The sequence below is a fragment of the Macaca fascicularis genome, chromosome 2 (genome assembly GCF_037993035.2).
Source record: "Macaca fascicularis isolate 582-1 chromosome 2, T2T-MFA8v1.1".
NCBI classification, from domain to species: Eukaryota; Metazoa; Chordata; class Mammalia; order Primates; family Cercopithecidae; genus Macaca; species Macaca fascicularis.
Window position 1 is genome coordinate 102,905,731 of NC_088376.1, and position 24,899 is coordinate 102,930,629.

The 24,899-nt window shown below is 38.5% G+C and overlaps 1 protein-coding gene across 5 annotated transcripts in view; it reads left to right on the forward strand.

Moving 5' to 3' along the window:
* Window positions 1-24,899, forward strand: part of MYRIP (myosin VIIA and Rab interacting protein) — a 417,675-nt gene that overhangs the window by 207,200 nt on the left and 185,576 nt on the right. For all 5 annotated transcript variants that reach the window (XM_074031762.1, XM_005546721.4, XM_005546723.5 and 2 more), the window contains one exon: window positions 15,395-15,616. In XM_074031762.1, coding sequence (XP_073887863.1) covers window positions 15,477-15,616 — 140 coding nt within the window. In that variant the 5' untranslated portion in view covers window positions 15,395-15,476. The remainder of the gene's footprint in view (window positions 1-15,394; window positions 15,617-24,899) is intronic.

The window sequence follows — 24,899 nt, forward strand, 5'->3', positions numbered from 1 at the left end:
AAAACCTCTAGCAACCCTATGAAGTAGGAATTGTAAGTGCCACTCAGAAAAACACAGACCACAAAAGGTTGGGGAACTTTTTGGTAAGTGATGAGCCCAGTTATGCACACTAGCTTCTGACATTAAACCCATCACTCTTTCCCATATAGCTGACCATTTGAAGTCCTGGTCCTTCCTAAGATATTTCAAAGCAGGTAGCCTGTCTGGCATCATTCTTGGTTGATGTGTAATTAACCATTGTAAGTCATCCTATACAATTCTGCCCAATGACTTCTTCCATGAGATACTACATGACAATAGAATCTAATAAGTGAGAGATGGTCTGAAGAATGGCACCCCTTTCCTCCACCGAGCCTGAAAAACACCTGATTTGCTTGGAATAAACTCTAGAAGGCTTGGTACAGTTATTACTAGATACCAGTGAGCTTTAAAATGCCATTGGAATTTGCAGTCCTGTGTATCAATAAACAAAACTCATAAAGCTCAAGTTATCTTATGGATAGAGTTCACAGAGCTTTATGATCCCCAAATAATTTTCTTTCTGGATGTTTTATCCCATTTAATTTAGTATCTCTGAAATATCAATATAAGTCAGTCAATTTGAGGCTGTTCTTATACTGTTGAGAGATGTCAGAGCTGTCAATGACCTAGCACATCTTCTGCCTTCAATCTAAGGGACTGAGTAACATCTTCCTTCCCTGGAAATATCACCTCTGTTCTGTCTCCCTGTAAACATTTTATTCAGCCAAGTGTATGTATATGATATTTTACCCTATAGAATTATTAGCTGGTCTGACAATTCTGGATTCAGCCTCCCTTTATTATACAATAATCAAGCAACAAATAAGTATTGGGCACTTCTATACAGAGCAGTGAGCCCTGTTCATGTGTTAGAAGATATGTAAGCCAGCTAAGGGTGCCCAAGAGCTAAAGCTGCAAAGATTCTGGGTTGTCGTGAACATATGTTTATATGTTGTTAAGTAAAAAAAGAAGTTGTAAAAACATACATAGATTTCCAAATCCAGTAGCAGGGTAAGATGAGCCGGTGAGATGCTTTCTTTTACTAAAACCAAACAAAAATACTAACAAAATGTGGGGTTTAATATAAGAAAGGGAAAATATTTGCAAATCATGTATCTGATAAGGGACTTGTATCTAGAATATATTAAAAACCCTTACAACACAACAGTAAAGGACAAATAATCTAATTTAGAAATGGGCCACCTGGGCCTGGTGTCTCATGCCTGTAATCCCAGTGGTTTGGGAAGCTGAGGTAGGATGATCACTTGAAGCTAGGAATTTGAGACCAGCCTGGGCAACAAAGCAAGACCCTGTCTCTACAAAAAATTATTTTAAAAATTAGGCATGACATGTCTGTAGTCCCAGCTACTTGGGAGGCTGAGGTGGGAGTATCACTTGAGCCTAGGAGTCCAAGGCTGCAGTGAGCTATGATGCCACCACTGCATCCCAGCACGGATGGCAGAGCAAAACCCTGTCTCTACAAGAAAGAAAGGAAGAAAAGGAGGAAGGAAGGAAGGGAGGGAGGGAGGGAGGGAGGGAGGGAGGGAGGGAGGGAAGGAAGGAAGGAAGGAAGGAAGGAAGGAAGGAAGGAAGGAAGGAAGGAAGGAGAGAGAAAGAGAGGGAGAGAGAAAGAGAGGGAGAGAGAAAGAGAGGGAGAGGGGAGGGGAGGAAGGGAAGGAAGAGAAAGAAGGGAAAGAAAGAAGGAAATGGACCAAAAATTTGAATAAACTTTTCAGCACATGAAAAGACGTTCAACCTCATCAGTCATTAGGGAAATGCAAGTCAAATGCATGAGATACCACCTCACACCCCCTAAGATGGCTGTAATTTTTTAAAAATGCAGACAATTACAAGTATTGAGGAGGATGTGGAGAAACTGGAACTCTCACATCTTGCTGGTGGGAATGTAAAATGGTACAGCCATTTAGAAAACAGTCTGGCAGTTTCTCAAAAAGTTAAAAAAAAAAAGTGTTACTATGTGACCTACCAATTCTACTCCTATAATTGAAAATACATGTCCACACAAAAACTTGTACATGAATGTTTATATCAGCACTCATCATAATAACCAAAAATTAGAAACAGCGTAAATGTTCATGGCAGATGAATGGATAAATAAAATATAGTATATCCGTAAATGGAATATTATTTAGCAGTAAAAAGGAATGAAATGCTGATGCATGCTACAACATGGATAAACCTTGAACACATTATGCAAAGTGAAAGAAGCCAGACACAGAGGGCCACATATGATATTATTTCATTTATATAAAATGTTCAGAATGGGCAAATTCATAGAAACAGAAAGTAGATTAGTGGTTGGCAGAGGCTGAGGGCGGGGTAGAATGCTTCATGAATACTGAATTTTTGATGCAATGAAAATGTTATGGAGTCAGACAGTAGTGGTGGTTGCATAGCTTTTTGAATATACTAAAAACCACTGAATTGTATACTTAAGAGGAGTGAATTTACTATGTGAATTGTATCTTAATTTTTTCAAAGTCTGGGGAGGGGAGTAAGAAAGGAAAATTCCTAGAGGAATTCAGTCCATTTGGCTGCTATAACAAAATATCATAAACCAGGTGACTAATAAACAAAAGCAATGTATTTCTCACAGTTTTGGAGGCAGGGAGGTCCAAGATCAAGATGTCAGCTGATTTGGTGTCTGTCTGCTTCCTAGTTCGTAGATAATGTCTTCTCTCTGTGTCCTCACATCATGGAAGGGCAAGGTGGCTCCCTGGAGTCCCATTTATAATGGTACTAGTCCCATTAATGAGGATTTTTACTCTCATGACATAATCACCTCCTAATGGCCCCACCTCCTAAAACCATCACACTGGGGGTTAGTTTTCAACATAAGAATTTTCACAATCATTCAGACCACAGCAAGGTAAAAGTGAAAGAAGGAATTTAAAACCAGAGTGATCTGCCTAATCCAGTGGGAAATGGGGCTCTAGGTTCTGATGGCCAGAGGCTGCAATGCTAATTTCTGCATTGGGCAGGAGATGTGGCCTTGAGGCTTTGCAAGACAAGCAGCTGAAAATAAAATGCCTGCTTAGAGTTTGGTCTTGAAGGGCTGTACTCTTAGTGAAAGGGACCTCAGAAAATTTTTGCCTACTGGCTTAGGGGATCTACAAAAGAAGTTTATCTTTACTTGGACCTCTGGGTGAGAGAAATGAAGTCTCCCATAAGAAATCAAAACCTCAAAACCCCAAGCCTCCACCACAACAGGGTATTGAAAACTAAAATTATATAAGTCATATAGTAATGAATCCCCCAACATGAGAAACAGATGTGAAGTTGTTCCAGAATTGAGGACTTCTTGGTAATGACTTGTGAATGATATTTGCACAGAAAAGGTGCACTTACATAAAAAGCAGTCTCGACTGGAGATTATCTTAATCAAAATGACAAACCATGAAAGCAAAGGACCTACCTGGAACAAGAGTTAATAGATGCAACCAATAGGCAGATTAGTGCCACCTCTAAGAACTGAATATAAGAATCAGGAAGGGGGTATAAAAGAAGTATATTTAAAATTATTTTTAGAAGAAAGTATAGGAATGAATGGCACCAAGGAGAAAAGGACAAGCAGGCTTAAATGGAAACAAATCATTAGAATGTCTGGAAATACAAAAATCAGTAAAATTTCAATTAAAATCCAGGAAGAGGTTATAAAAGAAGTATATTCTAAATAATTTTTAAAAGAATGTATAGGAACCAAGAAATGAATGGCACATGAGTGGAACAGGCATATTTAAATGGAAACAAATCATTAGAACTTCTGGAAATATGAAACTCAGTAAAATTTCAAAAGGATTAAATAGTGGAGAAAATGCAGATGAACAAAGAATTATTAAAATGGAAACTAGAACTGAAGTGCTTATCCAGAATGTATCTCAGAAATACAAAGAGATGAAAAAAAAAAGATTAGGAGACATGGAAGAATAGGAAAGGTTTGAGATATAATTGGAATTCCAGGAGCAGAAAATAGAGCAGAAGACAACATTCAGGGTAAACCTGGCTAGAGAATTCTTTAGAATTAATGAAGTTTAAAAAAATGACCAAGACACCCAAGCAAAATGAATGCAAACAAATCCACACTTAGTCACTTCATAGTGAAACTGAAGAACACTAAAGACAAATTGAAAATTCTTAAAACTAACCAGTGAGAGAAGTTAGAGTCTTCTACAAAGGAAGAATTACATTGACAGACTTCCCATTGCAACATTTGATACCCCCTCCACCTCCAAAAAAGAATAATACCTTTATTCAGTACTTTCAGAAATGAGCTGTCAACTTGGAATTCTGCAGCCTTCTAAACTGTCTTTGAAATGTAAGGGGTAAATGGAGGCTGCTAAAGTTTACCTTGTTGAAAGAATTACCAGAAGAACTGAAGCAACAAAGAAAATTAACAGAAGAAGGAAAATCAGATGCAAGAAGCAATAATGTGCAACGAAATTGATAAATGTGTATAAATCTATACAGTAATCAATTTTAAATAGCAAGAGTTCTGCTTTTGATAATTGCTGAGTAAACTTCTATTGGACCAACACTCCTGCAAATAAAAAATACACTTTCTGGAGGAAGTATATATTGCCTTAGAACACCCCATTTGCAACCAGATGCACGAGATGCTGGAGAGACGTTGACACTTAGATGAAAGAAATGACACTAGCTGAGTTTCCTATCTTTAGGGCTTTCAGTCTCAGGGTAGGCCCTAGTCTTCTTCACGTGGGGTGGCTAAAACCTCAACCAAACAATATTAAGCATAATTTTTGCAATTACAAACCAACATTAAATCAGTAGCCATGTAGAACACCAGAGGAAATTAAAGTTTGTATTGTTGATCATGGGACATCTGTTAACTTTATACATTAGTCCAAATATGCATGTTTTTATGTTAAAGCTAACCACTAAAAGAAATGAAACAGGAAATGCCCAATCATAATGAAAAAACACAGAGAGTGAAGAAAACCAATCAATCTGATAGAAAGTAGGAAAAAACAGAAAAGGCATGGTAAATAGAAAATAAAACATAGCAGGGGGGTAAATAGAAAATAAAACATAGCGTGCCCAAGATGGCCGAATAGGAACAGCTCCAGCCTCCAGCTCCCAGCGTGAGTAACACAGAAGACGGGTGATTTCTGCATTTTCAACTGAGGTGCAGACCAACACCTTACAACTCACACGGCGGGGTACACCCCAAGACGAAGCTTCCAGAGCAAGAATCAGACAGCAACACTCACTGTTCAGCAATATTCTATCTTCTGCAGCCTCCACTGCTGATACCCAGGCAAACAGGGTCTGGAGTGGACCTCAAGCAAACTCCAACAGACCTACAGCTGAGGGTCCTCATTGTTAGAAGGAAAACTAACAAACAGAAAGGACACCCACACCAAAACCCCATCAGTACGTCACCATCATCAAAGACCAAAGGCAGATAAAAGCACAACATTGGGGAAAAAGCAGTGCAGAAAAGCTGGAAATTCAAAAAATCAGAGCACATCTCCCCTTCCAAAGGAACGCCGCTCATCGCCAGCAATGGAACAAAGTTGGAAGGAGAATGACTTTGACAAGTTGAGAGAAGAAGGCTACAGTACATCAAACTTCTCAGAGCTAAAGGAGGAACTATGTAACCAGAGCAAAGAAACTAAAAACCTTGAAAAACGATTTGACGAATAACTAGAATAACCAATGTTGAGAAGTCAATAAAAGAACTGATAGAGATGAAAACCATGACACGAGAACTACATGACAAATGCACAAGCTTCAGCAACCGACCGGATCATCTGGAAGAAAGAGTATCAGCAATTGAAGATCAAATGAATGAAATGAAGCGAGAGGAGAAGTGTAGAGAAAAAAGAGTAAAAAGAAATGAACAAAGCCTCCAAGAAATATGGGATTATGTGAAAAGACCAAATCTACGTTTGATTGGGGTGCCTGAAAGTGACGGGGAAAATGAAACCAAGTTGGAAAACACTCTGCAGGATATCATCCAGGAGAACTTCCCCAACCTAGTAAGGCAGGCCAACATTCAAATCCAGGAAATACAGAGAATGCCACAAAGATACTCCTCAAGAAGAGCAACTCCAAGACACATAATTGTCAGATTCACCAAAGTTGAAATGAAGGAAAAAGAATCTTAAGGGCAGCCAGAGAGAAAGGTCGGGTTACTCACACAGGGAAGCCTATCAGACTAACATCAGATCTCTCGGCAGAAACTCTACAAGCCAGAAGAGAGTGGGGGCCAATATTCAACATTCTTAAAGAAAAGAATTTTCAACCCAGAATTTCATATCCAGCCAAGCTAAGTTTCATAAGTGAAGGAGAAATAAAATCCTTTATAGACAAGCAAATGCTTAGAGATTTTGTCACCACCAGGCCTGCCCTACAACAGATCCTGAAGAAAGCACTAAACATGGAAAGGAACAACAGGTACCAGCCATTGCAAAAACATATCAAAATGTAAAGTCCATCGATGCTAGGAAGAAACTGCATCAACTAGCAAGCAAAATAACCAGCTAATATCACAATGACAGGATCAAGTTCACACATAACAATATTAACCTTAAATGTAAATGGACTAAATGCTCCAATTAAAAGACACAGACTGGCAAATTGGATAAAGAGTCAAGACCCATCAGTTTGCTGTATTCAGGAGATCCATCTCACATGCAGAGACACACATAGGCTCAAAATAAAAGGATGGAGGAAGATCTACCAAGCAAATGGAAAACAAACAAACAAAAAAAGCAGGGGTTGCAATCCTAGCCTCTGATAAAGCAGACTTTAAACCATCAAAGATCAAAAGAGACAAAGAAGGCCATTACATAATGGTAAAGGGATCAATTCATCAGGAAAAGCTAACTATCCTAAATATATATGCACCCAATACAGGAGCACCCAGATTCATAAAGGAAGTCCTTAGAGACTTACAAAGAGACTTAGACTCCCATACAATAATAATGGGAGACTTTAACACCCCACTGTCAACATTAGACAGATCAACGAGACAGAAAGTCAACAAGGATATCTAGGAATTGAACTCATCTCTACAGCAAGCAGACCTAATAGACATCTACAGAACTCTCCACCCCAAATCAACAGAATATATATTCTTCTCAGCACCACATGGCACTTATTCCAAAACTGACAACATAGTTGGAAGTAAAGCACTCCTCAGCAAATGTAAAAGAACAGAAATTATAACAAACTGTCTCTCAGACCACAGTGCAATCAAACTAGAACTCAGGACCAAGGAACTCAATCAAAACCGCTCAACTACATGGAAACTGAACAACCTGCTCCTGAATGACTACTGGATACATAACGAAATGAAGGCAGAAATAAAGATGTTCTTTGAAACCAGTGAGAACAAAGATACAACATACCAGAATCTCTGGGACACATTTAAAGCAGTGTGTAGAGGGAAATTTATAGCACTAAATGCCCACAAGAGAAAGCAGGAAAGATCTAAAATTGACACCCTAACATCACAATTAAAAGAACTAGAGAAGCAAGGGCAAACACATTCAAAAGCTAGCAGAAGGCAAGAAATAACTAAGATAAGAGCAGAACTGAAGGAGATAGAGACACAAAAAACCCTCCAAAAAATCAATGAATCCAGGAGCTGGTTTTTTGAGAAGATCAACAAAATAGATAGACCGCTAGCAAGACTAATAAAGAAGAAAAGAGAGAAGAATCAAATAGACGCAATAAAAAATGATAAAGGGGATATCACCACCAACCCCACAGAAATACAAACTACCATCAGAGAATACTATAAACACCTCTACACAAATAAACTGGAAAACTTAGAAGAAATGGATAATTTCCTGGACACTTACACTCTTCCAAGACTAAACCAGGAAGAAGTTGAATCCCTGAATAAACTAATAGCAGGCTCTGAAATTGAGGCAATAATTAATAGCCTACCAACCAAAAAAAGTCCAAGACCAGACGGATTCACAGCTGAATTCTACCAGAGGTACAAGGAGGAGTTGGTACCATTCCTTCTGACACTATTCCAATCACTAGAAAAAGAGGGAATCCTCCCTAACTCATTTTACGAGGCCAACATCATCCTGATACCAAAGCCTGACAGAGATACAACAAAAAAAAGAGAATTTTAGACCAATATCCCTGAAGAACATTGATGCAAAAATCCTCAATAAAATACTGGCAAACCGGATCCAGCAGCACATCAAAAAGCTTATCCACCATGATCAAGTGGGCTTCATCCCTGGAATGCAAGGCTGGTTCAACATACACAAATCAATAAACATAATCCAGCATATAAACAGAACCAAAGACAAAAACCACATGATTATCTCATTAGACGCAGAAAAGGCCTTTGACAAAATTCAACAGCCCTTCATGCTAAAAACACTCAATAAATTCGGTATTGATGGAACGTACCTCAAAATAATAAGAGCTATTTATGACAAACCCACAGCCAATATCATACTGAATGGGCAAAAACTGGAAGTATTCCGTTTGAAAACTGGCACAAGACAGGGATGCCCTCTCTCACCACTCCTATTCAACATAGTGTTGGAAGTTCTGGCTAGGGCAATCAGGCAAAAGAAAGAAATCAAGGGTATTCAGTTAGGAAAAGAAGAAGTCAAATTGTCCCTGTTTGCAGATGACATGATTGTATATTTAGAAAACCCCATTGTCTCAGCCCAAAATCTCCTTAAGCTGATAAGCAACTTCAGTAAAGTCTCAGGATACAAAATCAATGTGCAAAAATCACACACATCCTTATACACCAGTAACAAACAGAGAACCAAATCATGAATGAACTCCCATTCACAATAGCTTCAAAGAGAATGAAACACCTAGGAATCCAACTTACAAGGAATGTAAAGGACCTCTTCAAGGACAACTACAAACCACTGCTCAGTGAAATCAAAGAGGACACAAACAACTGGAAGAACATACCATGCTCATGGATAGGAAGAATCAATATCGTGAAAATGGCCACACTGCCCAACGTAATTTATAGATTCAATGCCATCCCCTTAAGCTACCAATGAGTTTCTTCACAGAATTGGAAAAAACTGCTTTAAAGTTCATATGGAACCAAAAAAGACCCCGCATTGCCAAGACAATCCTAAGCCAAAAGAACAAAGCTGGAGGCATCACGCTACCTGACTTCAAACTATACTACAAGGCTACAGCAACCAAAACAGCATGGTACTGGTACCAAAACGGAGATATAGACCAATGGAACAGAACAGAGTCCTCAGAAATAATACCACACATCTACAGTCATCTGATCTTTGACAAACCTGACAAAAACAAGAAATGGGGAAAGGATTCCCTATTTAATAAATGGTGCTGGGAAAATTGACTAGCCATAAGTAGAAACCTGATACTGGATCCTTTCCTTACTCCTTATACGAAAATTAATTCAAGATGGATTAGAGACTTAAATGTTAGACCTAAAACCATCAAAATCCTAGAAGAAAACCTAGGGAATACCATTCAGGGCAAAGGCATGGGCAAGGACTTCATGTCTAAAACGCAAAAAGCCACGGCAACAAAAGCCAAAATTGACAAATGGGATCTAATTAAACTAAAGAGCTTCTGCACAGCAAAAGAAACTACCATCAGAGTGAACAGGCAACCTACAGAATGGGAGAAAATTTTTGCAATCTACTCATCTGACAAAGGGCTAATATCCAGAACCTATAAGGAACTCAATCAAATTTACAAGAAAAAAACGAACAACCCCATCAAAAAGTGGGCAAAGGATATTAACAGACACTTCTCAAAAGAAGACATGCATACAGCCAACAGACACATGAAAAAATGCTCATCATCACTTGCCGTCAGAGAAATGCAAATCAAAACCACAATGAGATACCATCTCACACCAGTTAGAATGGCAATCATTTAAAAAATCAGGACACAACAGGTGCTGGAGAGGATGTGGAGAAATAGGAACACTTTTACACTGTTGGTGGGACTATAAACTAGTTCAACCATTGTGGAAAACAGTGTGGTGATTCCTCAAGGATCTAGAACTAGAAATACCGTTTGACCCAGCCATCCCATTACTGGGGATAATACCCAAAGGATTATAAGTCATGCTGCTATAAAGACACATGCACACATATGTTTATTGTGGCACTATTCATAATAGCAAAGACTTGGAATCAACCCAAATGTCCATCAGTGACAGACTGGATTAAGAAAATGTGGCACATATACACCATGGAATACAATGCAGCCATAAAAAAGGATGAATTTGTGTCCTTTGTAGGGACATAGATGCAGCTGGAAACCATCATTCTCAGCAAACTATCGCAAGAACAGAAAACGAAATACCGCATGTTCTCACTCATAGGTGGGAATTGAACAATGAGATCATTTGGACACAGGAAGGGGAACATCATACACCGGGTCCTATTGTGGGGAGGGGGGAGGGGGGAGGGATAGCATTAGGAGACATACCTAATGTAAATGACGAGTTAATGGGTGCCGCACACCAACATGGCTCATGTATACACATGTAACAAACCTGCACATTGTGCACATGTACCCTAGAACTTAAAGTATAATAAAAAAAAAAAAAAGAAAACATAACATAGTAGAAAAAAGTCCAAATCTATTAGTAATTTCAATATAAATATATTTGTCTCACTCTCAATGAATCTGCATTTTTTGCATAAGATATAATAATCATTGAGTACAGAAAGCAGTCAGATACACATTTGTCTCAGGTGAGCCAAGCCACTTTTAATTCAGTCCTTTGTCCCGTGCCTGTGAAGACAAGATGTTAATTTACACTATCAGGGTAAAATTGAAAGGAACTAAAGGGCCTTCCTTGTGAGCAAATTGCAAGGGAGGTACGTAGCCTTTTATCTTGTAGTTGTCTATTTAGGAACAAAGGGAGGCAGGTTTGCTTCACCTAGTTCCCAGCTTGACTTTTCCCTTTGGCTTAGTGGGTTTGGGTTCCAGGGACTTTATGTTCCTTTTACAACACATATTGCCCCAGATGGTCTTCCTCACAAATTTTTCACAAGGAAATTCCTTGTGAGCCACTAAATCTTTCAGGATACATATCCCCCTATAAACTAGTCTTAAAACTGAGTTCTGTTGACTCTTATCTGACAATGTCAATTACCAGCTTAATGTCACAGGTACGGGACAATGACAAGACCAGAAATCATCCTTCTGCCTTCCCTGAGATTGATGCAGAATTGACTTTTCCTTCTATGCCCTCTTTTCACATGTGAAATGTAGATTTGTGAATGCTCATCAGAACCTCACAACATTTACATCATTGCCTACCCCCACTTCCTGTTTTCTCTCTGGCTCAGACTTTCTCCTTTAAATACTGAAGTTCCCAAAACCCTCTTTGGAAAAATCTCAGATCACAGATGCTCCCATGACTTGTGTTTTTCCCGGAAGTGTCCTCAACCTTGGCTATATTAACCTCTATCCATTGAGACCTGCCTCAGTGACTTTTTGGTTAACATCTTGTTATCAGTCGGTAGAAAATAAGCATTCTTTTCAAACACACATGGGCTTTACAAAAATTGGCTAACCATGAAGCTATAATGAAAGTCTCAATGAATACCAAAGAATTTATTTGAGGCTCTCTGATCAAAATGTTAAAAAAAGTTAATAACAAAAGCCACAAATTTGGAAAATTTTAAACCTGAGAATTATAAAATATGTAAGACTAAATGACAATAAAAATTTTCTTATTTAAAACCTGCAAGGTACAACAAAAGAGATGTGTTGAGAAAATTTTATAGCCTTAAATGCATAGATTAGGAAAGAGTAAATGTTAAAAATCCATTTACTTTAAAAAATTTTACTTGTTAAAGGTTAGAGAAAATAATAAACTCAAACCAGTAGAAGGAATAAGACTGGACCTTATTGCAATGGAGAACAAATAACAATGTAGACAACCATTAACCTAACTAAAAGCTAATTATCCTTAAAATTAATGAAATAAGTAAACCTCTGAACTTACTGAACAAGGGCCAAATAAACAATATTCTGAAAGAAAAGAGGGACATAATGACCGAGGTAGCAGAGATCTTATAATCATGAGAGAAATCTGTGAACCACTTTATACCAACACACTTGAAAACCTTAACAAAAATGGACCATTTTTTAGGTTTCATAATTAAAACAGTATAAATAATACCATCCTTTTAATTTAAAAATATGGGGACAGGGCAAGGAGAGAGAGGGAACAAGGGGCGGGGGAGAGAAAGAAAGGTAATTCTCGTGATCTTCCTTCTTGCTTACCTGTGTCCTGATTCATTGACTCCCATGCCTTGTGAGTCAGACAAGGGTGACTCCTACATATGCAGCCATTTTTTACCAGTTAGGTCACAGCTTTGGATAATTTTCCTCTAATCAGCCATGAAGGGCCCTGGAACAAGAGAAGAGAGGGGACATATGGGGAACCTGGATAGGCAGATATGGCACAGCAACATGTCCAGTGACAGGGCCTCGGAAGGAATCCCAAAGGTAGTGGCTGAGGACTTTAACTGCAGCATGCCCACATGAAATGGTTTTCTATTCTGCCTGGAGCTGAGTTTCTCTTCCATCACCTTCCACTACCTTAAGCCATTGGTAATAAATGTCCGTCACCCACCACACCTGACAGTCTGCTGCTTCAGTGAACTGAAAAGAAGGGATTTGTCCACGCTTGAGGAAAGTTGGGGTGGAGAAAGGCTACCTAGTCACATAGACCATGACTCAAACAATCTATTCAGTAAAAGGTTAACATTAATGTTGAAAATAATCTTCATTAGTGAATAAATATTTTATGCCTTAAAAAGTCTTGTCTAACATTTAAAAAGTCAGAACAGGAGGAAGAGATAGCTTGCAAAGGAATCGGAAAAGGGCTGAGGAAAACAAGAGTAACACGAGGAAGGGAAGAGAGTATTTCAAGAATGGAAGAATAATCAAGTAAGACAAGGCCTAGAAAGTCCCCTTGGATCTTTCAACATGAAGGTCAGTGGGGGATCTCCAGCAGAGCTTTTGTTTTATTTAAGAAAAAGAACAAAAGGTCCACTGGAGTGGACCCAGGAGTGATGGGAATAAAGAACATATGCTGACTACCAGGGATGGTTCTTTCAGGAATTTTAACTAGAAGAGGTTAGGACTATTAGAGAGTGGTAACTAGATGAGGATATAGTGCTGAGGAAAGTTTGTACTTACTGTTTTCCTTTTTTAAATAAAAAAAAAAAAAGTAGAAACTATATTAGTTTCCTGAGGCTGCTGTAACAAATTACCACAAACAGGTGGCTTAAAACAAGAATGTATCGTCTCCCTCTTCCGGAGGTCAAAAGTCTACAATCAAGGCGTTGGCAGGGCCACACTCCCTCCCAAGTCTCTGGGGGAGAATCTGCCCATGCCTCTTTCCTAGCTTTTGGTGGCTTCTGGCAAACCTTGGTGTTACTGGGATTGTAGCCACAGCACTCCAATCTCTGCCTTTGTCTTCATATTGCCTTCCCTGTGTGTCTCTTAAAGGACAGTTGTCATTGGATTTAGAGCTCACTCAGAAAATGCAAGATAACTACATCTCAATATTCTTAATTTATAAGAAGACCTCTTCTCCAAATAAAGTAAAAGCTACAGTTTCCAGGGACTTAGGGCATGGACATATCATTTGAGAGGGCCAACCTTCAACCTATACAGGGGCTAATTGACTATGTACATAAACTGATGGGGTGGTCTAGGCCTTCTCAAGCAAGACATAAAGCCCAATGTCCATGAAAGAAAAGCCTGACAGATTTAACTACAGAAAAATTAAGCATTTCTAAACAAGAATAAACACCATAAACATAAAAAGACAAGGGCAGAACAGGAGAAAATATTTGCCACATACATCATAAATATATCCAGTATTAACTGCATAATCACAACTGGGTACAGAAAAATAGTAATAGTGTAAAGAGTAGTAAATAGTCATAGTAAAAATAAAAATAGTAGTAAAGATAAAAAGTTAAAAAAAAGTAATAAAGTAAAATAGTATAAAACAATAGTAGCAGTAAATAGTAGTAAAATACTTTCAAGTATTATCATAGTAAAATGCTGCAGTAAAATATAGATGCTCCTTGATTTACAGTGGGATTGCATCCTAGTAAACCTATCATAAGTTGAAACTATTATAAGTTGAAAATGCTAACCTACTGAACATCACAGCTTAACCCAGCCAACTTAAACATGCCCAGAACACTTACATTAGCCTGCAGCTGGGCAAAGTCATCTGACAACATAGTAAAACATAGTACACCGTAGACTATATCCCTCACGACCTCATGGCTGACTGGGAGCTATGGCTCACTGCTGCTATGCTCAGCATCATGATAGAGCATTGTATCACTTTCTGGTGCTTTTTAATGAATCCATATAGTTTCTGCATCATCAGAAGGCTGAAAAATCGTAAGTTAAACCATTATAAGTGGGGGGCTGTGTTTTACTATTATGATAGTGTGCAACAGTAGGAAAATAGTAAAAGTAGTAGTGTAGTAATATAGTAGTACTAAAATAGTAAAAATTATAGTCTAGTAATATAGTATAGTAATAGTAAAATAGTAGTAAAAATAATAATTTTTCTACTGTTCTTTGGGGGCCCCCATTTTCGTAGCAGGAAAAACAACTCAAACCTGGTGATTCAGAGTAATTATTTTTTCATTTTTTTCCCCAGGTTACTCAACCTGTTTGCAGTGTATTTTTCTTCTCACTGAGCACAGAGAGGAGTGTATGCACTGTCATGTTTTGCATTAATATGGTTGGCTGTGTGCCCAGTGATCAGGAGTTTTTTAGAAGAACAGAATTGTTCTTTTTCCAACTCTGAATCACAAGTGCCTCGATCTGCCCATCACCCATAGAATCTTTATTGGCTCATATAGATTTGAAAGCTTTTAAAATCCTTGGGTACTTCAGTTTCCAGGGATGTTAAATAAAGCCAGGACTGCATTTATCATATGCCCAGCTGGGCTGTGTGAGGATTAATGTTTTATCATAAGTGATCTCCTGTTCCTTTAAAAAGGCATTAATTAAGTTAAAGGTTTTATTTTTCAAGGATGTGCTTATTAGTTTTTTAATAACTTGTATCTCAATGTAGTCTCTGAAATGTAAGTAATAAGGTTTTCATGCTTTCTCATAGAAAATCTGACGTACAGGAGTACACAAAACTAATCCACGATTAATGTTCTTCTCTGGTCATAATGTTGAGCAGTTGATTTTTCTGAGTTCTCTTGTTTTCCAGGAAGGTCCTACATGGTAGCTTGGCCTAAGGGAGGGCCAAGGTGGGTGCTTTGGGGAGACAGCCTCTGACCTGGTACTGTGTTTCTCTCCTCCTCCCATTTCCCCTACCTTGGTTTCCCAGTGAGCTGAAGCAGAAGCTGGATGAGGAAGGCAGCAAGTGCAGCATCCTCTCGAAGCACCAGCAGTTCGTGGAGCACTGCTGCATGCGCTGCTGCTCGCCCTTCACCTTCCTCGTCAACACCAAGCGCCAGTGCGGAGATTGCAAGTTCAATGTCTGCAAGAGCTGCTGCTCCTACCAGAAGCACGAAAAAGCCTGGGTCTGCTGCGTCTGCCAGCAAGCGAGGTGAGTAGCTGGTGCATTCCCAGGGTCTATGCTGGTGATTTAGAGAGATTCACCTGCCACTTCCTTCAGTCAGGTAGGACCAGCTATCATTGGTAGATCAACACAGAGTATTGACCAAAGTAAAGAGCTTGCTGAAGAGAGATGCATGGATAAGGAAACCGGTTGATCTTTATAGGGAGGATGAGAGGGGACCCCCAGGAGCACCTGGGTGTGAATAGAAAGGGCTTTCTTGGGATTGAAGATGTAGCTCCTACATATGTTATTCATCTTTTTGGAATTTCTCATCTCGTCTCATCCTTTCGTTCATTCATTCCACAAGCATGTGTTGGATTCTTAGGAATTATGCTGGGTGCAGGAAACATGATGGTGAATTAGACCAATTGTGAGTGACTCAGAGGCATAGTGGATGGTGTGATACATAAGTGCTGGGCCTTCGTATGTGGAGATACATGCCCTGACTAATTTGTATGTTGGCTATGGGGGCACTGAGCAAGGAGAGACTCGCCCTGCGGCTTGGGGAAAGCTTCACAGAGGACAAGAAATAAAAGCAAGATTGTAAAAGATAAAAAAGAGTCAATACTGTGAAAGGGGAAATGAAGACAACCTTGTGAAGGAAGTAACAAGCATGGCATTTCACATTCTCCCTCAGCGACTAGCAGAGCACTTCTTTGATCTGTTGAGTATTTGGAAACTGATGAGTTTGATAAACCAGTGTTTGGTATTTGTCTGTGCTGATCTTAGCATCTGTAGTGTGTATTGTGATTCGTATTTGCTGCATGCTTCCAAAATGACTGTTAGTGAGTGAAGCTGAGATGAGCAGGTCATGGGAGCACACATTCAGAAGCCCCTGACTCCCATACCTTTTCCTTCTTTCCTCCTTTCTCCTCTCCCTGCCCTGTTTGCTCTCATGTATCCTTTAATTCATCAAGACCTAGAATTTTCCCAAAGAGCTAGTTAATGGGGACAGCTGCCAAGTTTTCTTGGGGTCTCCAAGGAATCAGGCTCTGGGCTACAAAAAAAAAAAATACATACATACATATAGAGATATATATATATATATTCATTCATTCCAGAGACACAAACTGAAACAAAAAAATGGTTCTTTGAGCACCCAGTACCCAAGGCTGGGTGCTGCGCAGGTCCTGTGTCTGACTTTGTCAGAGCAAGGAGCCCATCTGGGTCTCCACATGGCAGCTTGAAAGGAGGAAGAAAAGTCCTGCAACAACAAAGGGAAGGAGGAGACTGGGATTGTAGATGAGCATACGTCTGGGAGTAATCTACAGAGAGAGGTTCATCTATGCCTTCTATTTCTCAGTCAAGGTGGGGTAAGGTGAAGCACTGAGAACAAGAGAGTTGGATGTTGGAAGAAATAAGAGTAGATCTAAATAGGCATTACAGGAGTTGGAGATGCAGACATTCGACTCAAGTTCCTGTAACTAATCATGAATCTGTTTTCTTTCAATCTTCCCACAGATTGGGAGTTTTTGTGAGGCTTGGGACAGGTCAGAGGGTAATGGAGTTAAGGATATTGGACAGTAAAGAATGTAAAGACAGAATCTGGATAGTAAGGAAAAACAGAAAGGGGCTTAGATGGATGGGGAGAAAATGAAGGGGTCAATCAACCAGAAGTATCTGGTAAAGTCGAAGAACTGTCACAGTGGGCGTGCTTGACAAAGAAAATTGGAAAAAATGAAAATTCTATATAGAGAAAAAGATGAATTTCTAAAGTAGATCAGTTGAGTGGTGACCATGGGAAGAGGCGACAACGTCTAGAAGAAGTTAAGGGACCAAAATACCAGTGCCTATATGTTTGGAAAAAACCAGGATAGTGCCACAGTATGGAAGTGAAGAATGAGCCAGGTGTTAAGTTTTTCTTAAATGAGAAGAAGGAACTAGAAGATCAGGATTCGAGAGACATAAGGAGTTGGAGAAAGTGATATGACTGCATGTTATGATTCTGCACCTACCAAGTTGGGCAAGTCCTGTGTAGCATTTGACTCAAACATCTGCCATGGCTGCATGCACTACACTGACGTTTGTTACCAACTGGTGGTAAACACCGCCAGGACAGGGACACTGTCTTCGTCAACTCCATTTGTAGCACCAGAGCCTGGCACATAGAAAGCACATGAGTCTTTGTGACCCAAATAGAACAGGACAATGTTCAATAGCAGCCAGATGCATAGTACAAAATGAGGCTTTAGGAATTTTAGAGAAAAGGACTCAGAGAGTATTAGATGTCCTAAAGGGGTTTCATGGAAAAGGAGGGCATCCTAGATAGAACTCAGTTGGAGAGGAGGAATCGGGAGACACTCTCAGACAAGGCGTGGCATGAGCAAACAAAACAGAGTCCCCCAAGGTGTGTGGAGGGCCTGAAGCAGAACACTATTGTAGTAGGATGATGGCAAGTGGTTGGGTCAGTTTGCGTGAAGAATTGGGGTTTGATCTTTAAGGGATGGTGAAATCATTGGAATGTCAAACCCTAGCAGTTATTAAAGTATACTATACTGTGCTTCAACATATTCCCCCACAAATAAAAGGAAGTATCAGTACCTACACGATTTCATTTCTTTCAATACGTACCTATTCCTCTTCTCCCAGGGTAAGAAAAGTCACCAAATTTACTAAACGGTTAGTAGCAATAGAGTGCAGTCACAGCCTCTCGACCCCACATTCACCATGAGTTGTATGCAGGGGTCTATTATTAGTTACAATTAAATGACACATTGCATTTATCAAATACCAGCAATGCTGAGTAGTTCCTGCACCACCTCAGAATCACATCACTTATAAATGGAAGAACCTTGCCTCGCAAAAGCAAGATCTTCTGATTCCAACCATTTGCTATTTCTCTCATACAATGTTGTCTCAAGAATTTGTCAGATATTGGAAAAATAAGTTGTAAAAAAATCAGCAATGGCTGCCAAGACTATATTTTAAGTTTTCATTTCATATTTCTAGCAACTTAATGAGGAGGCAGGAGGCTTAGGTTGTCCCATTTCACTTAATCTTGCATCATGTTCGTGTCAACATTGCATGACAGCTCCTGAGTCTCAGAAGCTGAGCATTATAAAATAAAGAACCATTCATAGAAGGATACTTGGAAAGACATGCAACAGCCAGTGTACCCTTGTTCTTTTTTTTTTTTTTTTTTTTTTTAAGAAAGAGGAGGGTTACTGAGGAGTCTTCCACATTCAATGTGTCTAGCTCAAACAGAACATACCCACACTTGTTTAATCAAAGCTGGCAGAAAGGGGATGCTGAGGAGAAATTGGAAATGTTGCTGCTTTAATCTTGTATTATGTCTTGAGATTATTATTGGCTGAAACCCAAAGGGATGGAGAAACTTAGTTCATTCCCTATTTTTCCGTATTGCTCAATTCAATCACAGGAACCTGTCTAGGAAAGAAATCCATGAAATATGTGGCATGTTTTTGCTTCCTGAAATGTCTCTTAGACACAGTTTGACAGAGAAGTATGTCTTTCAAAGTACCACAGTTGTATGGCCTATGAGCAGACAGTCTTTTATGTTGTACCTGGATCACATTCTTGTTTTTTGAAGGATGCCTTAGAGGAGTTAATTTTATTTATATAGCAACAAACTGTGTAACCCTTCAACATTACACAAGTTCTACAGCCAAATTCATCATGTAACACATTTAAGGATTATGTGACTTGGATATTGTGGCAGTGTGGACACTCAGTGCTGCTTGTCTACTTTGTCCAGTAGCTCCTCTGCCCTTCATTCAATCTGAAACTCCCTTCTTGGTTAGAACTGATTTACTTTAGACGCTAGTCTTTGGCACATTCTTCTAGAATTTTCGTCGTCAAGCAAGTGGGTTTTTAAAACATTGTGTGTCAGATTCTAAGAAGAGCACATTTTGTGTTTGTGTATGAAATCTCAATAGTTGATAGCAGATCTGTGAGGTTACACAGATGACCACTTTTGTGAGGCCACTTTCAGACCCATATTCACTCTCCGCTACCCGTGAGGTACATTTCTTTCCTTATTTAAATAAAACCATTTTTGTTACATTGGTTTAATTTCTAGCTATTTATCCAGTGGCTGCCATATGCATATGTTTTTTGAGATACTATGGGCTGTGAATAATTATAATAATAAAAATTATTGTCCACAAAAAATTAGGAGCAGGAATTAAAGGTAGACATTCATGCTACAATATGAATAGCTTCAGAAGTAATAACTGTATCAAATACCTGGGGCTGTCTCTTGTGCAGCTCTAAATGAGAGAGTCGTATTAGAAACACGGCATCCATCAGGAGAGGACCCAGACAGTGTCAAGTGTCTAAGAAAAAGGTGGTAACCTATAACTTTTATTCTCGTCTCAATGAAAAACAGTCTATATTTCCTACTGTTCCGTTTGATTATTTAGTTCAATAAAAGCATTTTGAGAGTTTTAAAGTTGTAATTATAATCATTTGGTTCTTTGTTAGTCATTTTGCTTCATATATTTTGCATTAAAATGTATTTCTGTTATCTGTGTTAGTCTAAAATTTTTAGCTTTGGGAGATTAAAAAATTAAATGTATTATAGAATGAATGATGAATTACTTATTTTGGAAGTTATACAGAAAATGGGATACTACTGAATCATCCCCTTTGTCATTTTTTCATTATATATAGGTTTATCTTCTTGACAATTTGTTGTATGCATTCATTCAAACATTATGAATAAAGACATATAGTACTTGTATTTTAAGGTCTTCTTCAGGAAACAAAACTTTTCAGATTGAGCCCAGACCATACGTATCAGTCATAATCATTTTGGGTCTAATTGGTTTGGGAACAACATTCCTACTTTCCCTGGAAACAAATTGGCTTTCTAGCTCTTTGCTTCATTATAAAAATTGTTCACTCTAATTTTTGTCATTTTGTACTGCCAGAGACATATCTCATTTTATTGTACTTTACTTCGCTATGCTTCACAGATATTACATTTTTTACAAATTGAAGGTTTGTGGCAACCCTGCACTGAGCAAGTCTGTCGAGGGTTCTTTTTCCAATAGCATAGGCTCACTTCATGTCTCTGTGTCACATTTTGGTAATTCTCACAATACTTCAGACTTTTCTGTTATATATCAAACTTTCTCATTATTATCATTATGGTCATCTGTAATCAGTGATCTTTGATGTTGCTATTATAATTGGGGGCACCACAAACCACACCCATATAAGATAGGACAAACTTAATCTATCAGTATTGTGTGTATTCTGACTGCTCCACTGACTGGTGGTGCTCACATCTCTCTCCTTCTCCCCAGGCCTCCTTATTCCCTGAGACCCAACAATACTAAATTCAGTCAATTAATGGCCCTATAATGGCCTCCAAGTGTTCAGAAAAAAAAAAGGAAAAGTTGCACATCTCTCACCTTAAATCAAAGTTAGAAATGATTAATGAGGAAGGCATGTTGAGAACCAAGATAGGCCAAAAGCTAGGTTTCTTGAGCCAGTTAGCCAGGTTGTGAATGCAAAGGAAAAGCTCTTGAAGGAAGTTAAAAGTGCTACTGCAGTGAACACGTGAATGATAAAATGAAACAGCCTTATTGCTGATGGGGAGAAAGTTTGTGTGGTCTGAATAGAAGGTCAAACCTGCCACAGCATTCCCTTAAGTCAAAGCCATATTCAGAGCATGGCCCTAACTCTTCCATTCCGTGAACACTGAGAGAGGTGAGCAAGCTGCAGTGGAAAAGTTTGAAGCTAGTAGAGGTTGGTTTATGAGGTTTAAGGAAAGAATCCATCTCTATAACATAAAAGTGCAAGGTGAAGCAACCAGTGCTGATGGAGGAGCTGCAGGTTATCCAGAAGATCTAGCTAAGATCATTAAGGTGGCTACACTAAACAATAGATTTCATCAATGTTGACAAAGCAGCCTTTTATTGGAAGAAAATGCCATCTACAACTTTCATAACTAAAAAGAAGTCAATACCTGGCTTCAGAGAACAGGCTGTCTTGTTAGGGGCTGATGCAGCTGGTGACTTCCAGTTGAAGCCAATGCTCATTTTAGCACTCCAAATATCCTAGGTCCCTTAAAAAGTATGCTAAATTTATTCTGCCTGTGTTCTATAAACAAAACAACAAAGCCCGAATGATAGTGTGTATGTTTACAGCATGGTTTACTGAATATTTTAAGCCCACTTTTAAGATCTACCACTCAGAAAAAAAAAAGATTCCTTTCAAAATATTATTGCTCATTGGCAATGCATCTGATCACCCAGGAGTTCTGATGAAAATATACAAGGAGATGAATGTTGTTTTCATGTCTGCTAACATAACATCCACGCTGCAGCCCAGGATCAAGCAGTAATTTTGACTTTTAAGTTTTATTATTTCAGAAATACATTTCATAAGGCTATAACAGTCACAGATCTTGGCAAAGTAAATTGAAAACAACCTTTTGGAAAGGATTCACCATTCTAGATGTCATTAAGAGCATTTGTGATTTGTAAGAAGAGGTAAAAATATTAGCAGGTGTTTGGAAAAAGTTGATTTCAGCCCACATTGATGACTTTGAGGGATTCAGGACTTCAGTGGAGGAAGTAACTGCAGATGTGTTAGAAATAGCAAGGGAACTAGAATTAGAAGTGGATCCTGACAATGTACTGAATTGCTGCAATCTCATGAGAAAACTTGAACAGGTGAAGAGTTGCCTCTTACGAATGAGCAAAGAAAATGGTTTTTTGAAATGGAATCTACTCCTGGTCAAGAAACTGTGAACATTGTTGAAATGACAAAAAATGATTTAGAATAGTTCATAAACTTAGTTTATAAAGCAGTAGCCCAGGTTAGAGAGGACTGACTTTAACTTTGGAAAAGTTTTACTGTAAGTAAAATGCTATCAAACAGCATCACATGCTACAGAGAAATCTTTCATGAAAGGAAGATCAATCAACATGGCAGACTTCATAATTGTCTTATTTTAAGAAACTGCCAAAGCCACCCCAACCCTCAGCATCCACCACCCTGATCAGTTAGCAACCATTGACAGACATCAAGACCCTCAACCAACAAAAGATTACAACTTACTGAAGGCTCACATTATTTTTAGTGTTTCTTTAACAATAATGTATTTTTAATTAGTTATGTACATTTTTGGGGCACAATGCTGTTGCACAGTTAAAAGACTACAGAATGTTGTAAACATAAATTTTATGTGCACAACATTTAATAGACTACAGTATAGTCTATCTAACTTTTATATGCACTGGGAAACAAGAAATTTGCGTGTCTCACTTTTTTGTGATATTCACTTTATTGTGGTGGTCTGAGATTGAACCCACAATATGCCTATACTACCTTTAGCACTGAACAATTTGGAAAATTGTTTTCAGGGAATGGGAGAAAAATTATTCTTGGAACTGAAATCAAAACACAGCTCATTAAGCTTGTGGCATTTGCTTTGGTTTTTCTAAGAAAACTTAAGGCTTCATTTCTTTTTCCTTGGAATTGAGTATTATTTACTTCTAACTAGTCACTTATTACTTGGTATTCACACAGCCCACATACTTCATAAATTACATCTTGTCCTTTTGGAATAAACTCCACAGTATATTTTATTTGTTTATTTATTTATTTTTATTGATATATCTTAGTTGTATGTATTTTGACGGTATGTGTGACATTTTGATACCTGTATACAATGTGTCGTGACCACCATCCTACTCTCTACCTCCATGAGGTCCACTTTTTTTAGTGCCCACATGTGAATGAGAACATACAATATTTGTCTTTCTGTGCCTGACTTATTTCACTTAATGTAATGACCTCCAGTTTCATCCATGTTGCTGCTGGTGACAGGGTTTTATTCCACAGTATGCTTTAGAGATACTCCAATGTATGTGTAATATCCTTTGGAAAATATATTAAACAATTATCACTGTGGGCTAAGAATATGCACAAGTTAACAAATATATGGGGAAATATTAAACCTCATTAGAAATCAAGGGAATAGAGGTTTGTGCTTCAAGTAGTTTTTAAATTAAATTAGTGGCACTCTTTTCCATGACTGGGAAAGTATAAATGGGCACAACCTTTTACTATCATGTATTAAAAGCCTTTAGCATATCCAAGCACTCTTTTTCCCAGTAATTCCATGTTTGAAAACCTATAACTGATGATGTAAGAGAGTATTTTAAATGTTGTACAAAAATGAGTTATACTGAATTTGTAATATAAAGAATATTCATAATCTAAATGCTCAACAATAAAATGGTGGAAGTAAGTTAGGACACATTCAATTTGACACAATATGATAAAGCCTTTAAAATAATGTGCACATTTTGTTAGCATGGGTAAACTCTTATATTAAAATGTTAGATTGAAAACTGCAATGCAAAAGGTACGTATAATCACTATGTAATAAGGAAAACATAGAAAAAACTTAGAAAAGGAAATATACAATCAATGACGTTAAGAGTAATCATTCTTTAGGAGCTAAGCTTGTGGATTATTTTTTTCTTACCTCTACTTGCAATTTAGTTTCCAAGTTTTCCACATTTTGCATGCATGCTTTTATAACCAGGAATAAATAAAAGAAACATAAAGAAATGTAGGACTTGCTCCCTTCTCTCTTCCCCATTCCAAAATCCTCTCCTTTATCGGCCCAGTGTTGCCCTTCCCTGCCTCCCTGCCCCACTTTAAGTCACAGGGCTGATACCACCTAGCTTCCCAGAGATAAAGGAGCCACTGAAGGGGACATGTATTTTGAAGTCCCAATTAATGGACAATTTAGGTTAAGATACCACCCTGTCTAAATCAGATCTCTGTAGCAACTGTAACGACAGTGCTCAATCTGAATCATTGTCAAAGTGACCCTAAGTGACCGTGAGGTGAATAGGAATTCTTTAAAATTTAAATTGCCACCAGTGAAAGCTAAACATATTTTCCATTCACTAGTTCTTTAATATCAACAGATTAAAGAACAAATAAATGTATCAAGAGGACTTGCTATGGATATGGGATTGAATTTGACTTTTCAGCTGAGTTGTTTCATTTAATCCTTATAAGAACTCTGCAAAGGGCAAGTGATAAACCACATGTAGGGCCAGGGAAATCTGAAACCTGGAATGATTATGTGATTATCCCAAGGTCACCTTGTTAGTCCCAAGTTCAGGAGTCTCCTTACAATATCCTCAGGAAAACAGCCTGAGCCTCTGGGTCCCCTGCCTTCAACTGCTCAGCAGGCCTCCTTGCTCAACCAGGCCCTGCACCCTAGTTTAAGTCTTTAGAGCAATGGCCAGCCTGGGCTGCCTCAACTCAAAAGAAT